At 49.6% G+C, this 7,500-nt stretch overlaps 1 protein-coding gene across 1 annotated transcript in view; it reads right to left on the bottom strand.

Moving 5' to 3' along the window:
* The window catches only part of LOC134444875 (kinesin-like protein KIF21B), a gene marked incomplete at its 5' end in the record, with an annotated part of 11,764 nt that extends 4,386 nt beyond the window's left edge, over positions 1-7,378 (bottom strand). Inside the window, 3 exons of the mRNA XM_063194050.1 lie at positions 5,576-5,735; positions 6,046-6,208; positions 7,320-7,378. Coding sequence (XP_063050120.1) covers positions 5,576-5,735; positions 6,046-6,208; positions 7,320-7,378 — 382 coding nt within the window. The remainder of the gene's footprint in view (positions 1-5,575; positions 5,736-6,045; positions 6,209-7,319) is intronic.
* Between the last annotated feature and the right edge of the window lie 122 nt (positions 7,379-7,500).

Genomic DNA, 7,500 nt, shown 5'->3' with positions numbered 1-7,500 from the left:
GGTTAACTTTCGGCGAGTCGGTCGCTTTGTGGAATAGCAGCACTTCAGAGAGAACAAGACCCCTCCGCTCCGCGTCGGGGTCTAAAGATTCTCTCTGTCGTGCTGCTATTCCACGGTAGCGACCTTCTCGCCGAACGTTAACCCTTACTTATTACACTTAGCTGACGCTTCAATCCAGAGTGACTACCGTTATTATCAATACAGGGTATTGGTTACAGTCCCTGGAGCAGTGTGGGGTTAGGGTGCCTTGGTACAGGGTATTGGTTACAGCCCGTGGAGCAGTATGAGGTTAGGTGCCTTGCTCAAGGGCACTTCAGCCATGGATGGAGGTGTAGGGAGTGGAAGGGTGGGATTTGCACCTGCAACCCTCTGATCTAAAGCCCATCTCCTTAACCACGGTCGCCCTGAGTCAAAATGAGGATGGCGATGTGTGTGTATGCATGTGTGTATGCGTGTGTGCGTCGGTGCGTGCGCGCGAGCCAGACCTATGACACCGTTCTGGAAAGAAGGACCCCACTGATAAAGGCAACCAACCAGTCAGAGCTACACACAAGAATAAATAAATAAAATGATTCCATCAAATGTCCACTAGATGGCAGCATTTGACACTAAATAAACACTCAGTCAGTCTGGAAGCCCAAAGAAGTTCATCCAGACATCATCACTCATGTTACACTACAGCAGATCACACAACACCTCTATATCTCTACTACTCTTCCTCCTCCCCTCTCCTCTCCTCTCATCTCCTCTCCTCTCCTCTCCTCTCCTCTCCTCTCCTCTCCTCTCCTCTCCTCTCCTCTCCTCTCCTCTCCTCTCCTTTTCTCCTCTCCTCTCCTCTCCTCTCCTCTCCTCCCATCATCACCACCACCTCCACATTCTTCCATCCCACTTGTACACTCCACTCCTGATGTCAGTCCTTCATTTTACATGGTACCTCTCCTCTCCTCCTCCTCTTCCTCTTCCTCCTCCGGTACCTCTCCTCCTCCTCTGGTACCTCTCCTCCTCCTCCTCCTCCTCCTCCTCTTCCTCTTCCTCCTCCTCCTCTATCCATTCCACACCTCCCTTGATATCTCCATCGTTCACTCTTATTACACTCTACACCACTCCATCCAATCTCTCGCTCTCTCTCCATCTCTCGCTCTCTCTCCATCTCCTTTGTCCAGTTAGTCATCCAGCCATCCATCCATCTACCTCTCCACTCCTACCATAAACTATCCTTCTATCATTCTGCCACGGCCACATCAGTCATCCCCCCCCTCTCTCTATATCCCCTGCCCCATAAGTCATCCCTCTCTTCTTCTTCCTCTTTCTACAACTGTACTGTGCTATCCATCCATCTCTCAGCCAGAGAATCGTATATGAGAGGGAAATAAAGCAGGCGGGTTCTCTTCCGGTATCCACTTTACGTCGGGTGGACGCCCCTTTAGAAGACCTTCGATTATTAGTCGGGACCCAACCTATGGGGCGCAAAAGATCCACAAAGGGTCGTGAAGCCCTCTTGATTTTAAGGGGTTTCATTTTAAATACCATATATAGCCCATGTTGAATACATGAATACATGCAAGTGCTACAATAAACATTGATTCTATATTTGACCGAAGATGAATTGAGGGATAAAATAACTAAAATGAATTTTCACAGGAAAGAGATGGTGTGACTCCCTCTCATGCAGGCGCTTGCGCAGTTGGGTCACCAAAGCTTACAGTGGTAAAAACATGGGTCCCTGAAGAAAAAGGTTGGGAACCACTGGATTAGGAGACCTTCGGAGTCTTGAGCTAGAGAATAAATGGAGTCCCCTTAGCGCTGTAGATGGCGGTAGCACACGTCTTGTGATGCAAACACCTCAAAAAGAGAAGAAGAAGGAGGGACAACGCCCCCTTAGGAGACCAAATTTTGAGCACTCTCTTTTGCTTTGAGTGGGCGTGTTTCGATTCCTCTTTTTTAAATATCCAACCTCTTTGACCCCCCCCTCTCTCTATATCCCCTGCCCCATAAGTCATCCCTCTCTTCTTCTTCTTCCTCTTTCTGCTACTGTACTGTGCTATCCATCCATCACTCTGTCCTCTGCTCCATCTTTTATCCTTTCATCACCATCACCCAGGTCTCATCTCTCATCCCTCTCTCCTTCCCCCCCATCCCTCTCTTCTCTCTCTCTCCTTCCCCCCCATCCCTCTCTTCTCTCTTCCCCATCTCTCATCTCTTCTCTCTTCCCCATCTCTCATCTCTCTCTTCTTTCATTCCATTATCCTTCTCTCATCTCTCATCCTTCTCTTTTCTCTCATTCCATCCTACTCCCCATCCCTCTCATCCCTCTCATCTCTCTCTCCTTCCCCCCATCTCTCATCTCTCTCTCCTTCCATCCTTCTCTCATCTCTCTCATCCCTCTCTTCTCTCATTCCATCCTTCCCCCATCTCTCATCCCTCTCTTCTCTCATTCCATTATTCCTCTCTCATCCCTCTCTTCTCTCCTTCCCCCATCTCTCATCCCTCTCTCCTTCCATCCTTCTCTCATCGCTCTCTTCTCTAATTCCATCCTTCTTCCTGCTTCTGTTCATCATCTCTTCATCTCTGGCCTCCACCATTCATTCCTCTTTTCATCCCTCTGCTGTCTTTTGTTCATCACTCCATCGCTCATCCCTCGTTCCCAATCCGCCGCTTCAGACACTTTCATTTCCTGTTTCATTGGTCAACACACACGCACACGCACACGCACGCACATATACTGTACAAACACGCACGCGCACGCACGCACGCATGCACGCACACACATGCACACACACAGTCAGGCACGCATGTATAAAAGTACACACACACACACACACACATACACACACACACGCACGCACGCACGCACGCACACGCACGCGCACACGCACACAGTCAGGCACGCATGTATGCAAGTACGTACACACACACACACAAACACGCTTACTTAAACACTCAGACACACATGCACGCAAGTACACACACACACACACACAGACACACACACACACACAGACACACAGACACACACACACACACACACACACACACACACACACACACAGACACACACACACACACACACACACAGACACACACACACACACACACACACACACACAGACACACACACACAGACACACACACACACACAGACACACACACAGACACACACACACACACACACACACATACACACACACACACACACATACACACACACACACACTCTCTCCCATGGTGTATGACTCAGTCTGCTGCATGTGACGTCACAACTCTGCTGAACAACATGCTGAAGTACCGTGCCCTGAAAACAACACTGTGTGTGTGTGTGTGTGTGTGTGTGTGTGTGTGTGTGTCTGTGTGTGTGTCTGTGTGTGCGTCTGTGTGTGTGTGTGTGTGTGTGTGTGTGTGTGTGTGTGTGTGTGTGTGTGTGTGTGTGTGTGCCCTTAAACCAAAACTAAATCCAACCATCAAATCATCACGCCATCTTGAGTGTATCACACGCTCTCCATACTACAGGGTTGCCAGATGAGGCTGATGATTTCCAGCCCAAAAAAATGCTCAAAACCCGCCTGGAAGCACAAAATCCTGCCCAAATCTATTGATTTCTCTGGCAAAAATCGGGCGGGTTTTTCAGCTAAATGCCATTTTTACCCGCACACGGCCACCCTAAGCAGCCCAATTGGGCGGGAAACAGCCCAATCTGGCAACACTGTCCATGCCAAACAAACTCCAGCTGCTTCAGGCTGCAGGTTACGCTTATAAGGGGTCACAGAATGCAGAACACTGACAAGACCTTTTGGATAGGCTAGGGTTTCTCAACGGGGGCTCTGCAGCCCCCCCAAGGGGCATTACAGAGTGCCAAACACGGTTGATAAGGCCTTTTGGATAGGACAGGGTTTCTCAACAGGGGCCCTGCAGCCCCCCCAGGGAGCATTACAGAATGCCAAACACTGATGACAAGGCCTTTTGGATAGGACAGTGTTTCTCACTTATGATGAGGTGAAGGGGGCATTGGCAGACTTAAGATGAGGTCAAGGGGGAGTTGGGAGGCTTATGCTGTGGTCAAGGGGGCTTTACAGAATGCAGAACACTGACAAGACCTTTTGGATAGGCTAGGGTTTCTCAACGGGGGCTCTGCAGCCCCCCCAAGGGGCATTACGGAGCCCTGAGGGGTGGGCGTTGAGAAGGAGACACTTGCAGAGGGATGGGGGATAGGGTTGGGGATGGGGGGATCAGTTGCAAAATGGGGGCAATGGTCCATTTTATGGGCCGTTGGCAGACTTATGATGAGGTGAAGGGGGAGATTGGCAGGCTTATGATGAGACCAAGGGGCCATTGGGAGGCTTATGATGAGGTCAAGGGGGCAATGGGAAGCTTATGATGAGGTCAAGGGGGTGTTTGGCAGGCTTATGATGAGGTCAAGGGGGCGTTGGGAGGCTTATGATGAGGTCAAGGGGGCGTTTGAAGACTTATAATGAGGTCAAGGGGGCGTTGGGAGGCTTATGATGCGGTCAAGGGGGCGATTTTTCTAAAAGGCTTGAGAGCCACTGGCCTAAGCTTTGGGCAACAAAGGGTCTCCCATTCCCTTTCCAGAGTGTTTTGTTTAAAATCAGACGGACTGAGAATGGGTAGAGAAATGTTGTTAAGGTGAAACAACTTTAATCTCGTATGTCAAATATGTCAATTTCACATGTAATAATTCTGTCAATATGAGTCGAGCAGGAACAAAGCATGTCACTGTATCATGTTATGATGTCATTGTGCAAAATCACATACAGTTCAGCTGGTTACCAGCAGAGGGCGCCATTTACCATTTAAGTCCCCAGTTATTGGCATTCTATTGTGTAACTGCACTACTGATCCGTTTCACCAATCAGCCAAATGCTTTGTATTTGAACACCAGAGAATTGGGCCTGTGTGATTACTCTGTGACCGCTTTACTAAATGTAGACACAGTGGCATCACAGCTGTTGTCTCATTCAAGTGTATGACAGCATGGCGTGATCTCATGGCAGCATTTCTGTTGCTTAACAGTGCACTGCACCCCTGTAGCAGAGATTCTGTAAGTATAGAGATATGCCATTGTAATAGGTTGCTATGGGCACCTAACATGACCAGGTTCCGGTCTGCCTAAAGGGGCGTGTCATAATACTCCTAGCATTGAATAGAACAGTCCTTAGTACTGCCTAGGTCTGCCTAAAGGGGGATTTCCCCCCCACCCCTCCCTCTTGCAATAATAGAACCCGGAAATAATGGGCCACTGGTGTGGAGCAGAGGTTCCCAACCTTTTTCTTACCATTGTAAGCTTTGGTGAACGGCGCAAACGATATAGTTATTTTATTCCTCGATTCGTCTTTGATCAAATATAAATGTTTAATGTATTACACTTTGCTGCTTCTATGCATATATCAGTTAAATAAATGCTTTGTCATTTATTCAACATGGGCTATTATATGGTATTTAAAATTAAACCCCTTAAAATCAAGAAGGCTTCATGACCCTCTGTGGATCTTTGGCGACCCATAGTTTGGGTCCCGACCCATAGGTTGGGGAACCACTGGTGTAGAGTACACTTCTTTCTCACCTTTCTCATCGGAGTCGGAGTCGGAGTCCACGAGGCTCTCATCGCTGTCAAACTCCTCCTCTTCCTCCCTGGCCTCCTCATCTTCCTCTTCCTCGTCGTTCTCCTCGTCATCATCTTCATCACAACCACTCTCCTCCTCCTGCAGAGGGTACATGCCATCCTACAGGGGGGAGAGAGGGAGGGGGAGAGGGTTAGAGAGGGTTAGAGAGGGTACATGCCATCCTACAGGGGGGAGAGAGGGAGGGGGAGAGGGTTAGAGAGGGAGTGTGTGTGTGTGTGTGTGTGTGTGTGTGTGTGTGTGTGTGTGTGTGCGCGTGTGCATGTGCGTGTGTGTGTGTGTGCGTGCGCTAGTGTGTGTGTGTGTGTGCGTGTGCGTGTACGCTCTGCTATTGTGTGTGTGTGTGTGTGTGTGTGTGTGTACGTGTGTGTGTGAGTGAGTGTGTGTACGTGTGTGTGTGTGTGTGTGCTACCTCTTCTCTGTCGTTGTCGTCTGAGTCCAGTCCTCCATTGAGACCGTTGGTCTCTCTGTCTCTGCTGGCTCCGCCTCTATTCTGTAGTTGACCCCGCCCATAGACATCAGGCTCCGCCCCTAACAGCTTGGCTCTCTTCTGAAGGCCCTTATCCTTCTCTGGACTGGAGAGAGAGAGAGACAGAGACAGAGAGAGAGAGAGGGAGAGAGAGAGAGAGAGAGAGGGAGAGAGGGAGAGAGGGAGAGAGGGAGAGAGAGAGAGAGAAGAGAGAGAGAGAGAGAGAGAGGGAGAGAGGGAGAGAGGGAGAGAGGGAGAGGGAGAGAGAGAGAGGGAGAGAGAGAGAGAGAGAGAGAGAGGGAGAGAGGGAGAGAGAGAGAGAGAGAGACACACACATTGCCATTTACTACCAAACACAACTGAGTTTACCACAAAATGAGGTCTGTACTACATCACAAACACACACACTCACACACACAAACGCACACAGACACACACACACACACACACACACACACTCACACCCACACCCACACCCACACCCAGACACAGACACACGCACACATAAATCATTAATGAACTCAGTTAACCACAAAAGTTCACAAAGTCGGGTCTGTGTAATAACACACACACACACACACACACACACACACACACACACACACACACACACACACACACACGCATGCTGAACAGGCACAACAGAGTTGTGTGACCTTTCCCTGTGACCTACTGACCCCTGACCCTTGGTTGAGTGAAATGTGTGTGTTCTGTGCGTGTGTGTCCTGTGTGTGTGTGTGTGTGTGTGTGTGTGTGTGTGTTGTGTGTTTGTGTGTGTGTGTGTCCAGCATGCAGCGGCCCGTGTGTGCGTGTTTGTGTGTGTGCAGCATGCAGCAGCCCTTGTGGCTTACAGGTCAAAGGTCAGGGGTCAGATCTGTGCTGATAGCTCAGGTCACTAAGAGACCAGTCACTCTCAGGTCACACACACACTAGCTTCTAATGGGTGAGTGAGTGTGTGTGTGTGTGTGTGTGTGTGTGTGTGTGTGTGTGTGTGTGTGTGTGTGTGTGTGTGTGTGTGTGTGTGTGTGTGTGTGTGTGTGCGTGCCCGCTTGCATGCGTGTGTGTGTGTGCATGTGTGAGTGTATGTGTCTCTTTTGTCAGAAGAGTGAAATCCTATGCAATGCTGTAAAAGCAGAGTGAAATGCTCTGCACTGCTCTCTCTTGAGGAGATAACCGTTTCGTCAAAAAACAAATGCTCTGAAATAGACAGTTAATACACTGTGCACTGCAGCGTCATGGGTTGTAAGACGTATTGCAGCGTAGATGGCATTAGAGGCTGTGGAGGGCGGGAGGGAGGTCACACACTAGCACAGAGTGTGGCGTGGAACGTTGGTAATCCTCCCTCCCAAAGCCTCATACAGTCTTGTGCCGTTGGGCCGAGAGACTAGTCTCTTGGCC

Source organism: Engraulis encrasicolus, unplaced genomic scaffold (assembly GCF_034702125.1).
Source record: "Engraulis encrasicolus isolate BLACKSEA-1 unplaced genomic scaffold, IST_EnEncr_1.0 scaffold_807_np1212, whole genome shotgun sequence".
In the NCBI taxonomy this organism is placed as follows: Eukaryota; Metazoa; Chordata; class Actinopteri; order Clupeiformes; family Engraulidae; genus Engraulis; species Engraulis encrasicolus.
Note: the sequence above shows the minus strand (reverse complement) of the source record. Positions and strands in the feature narration are given on the sequence as shown.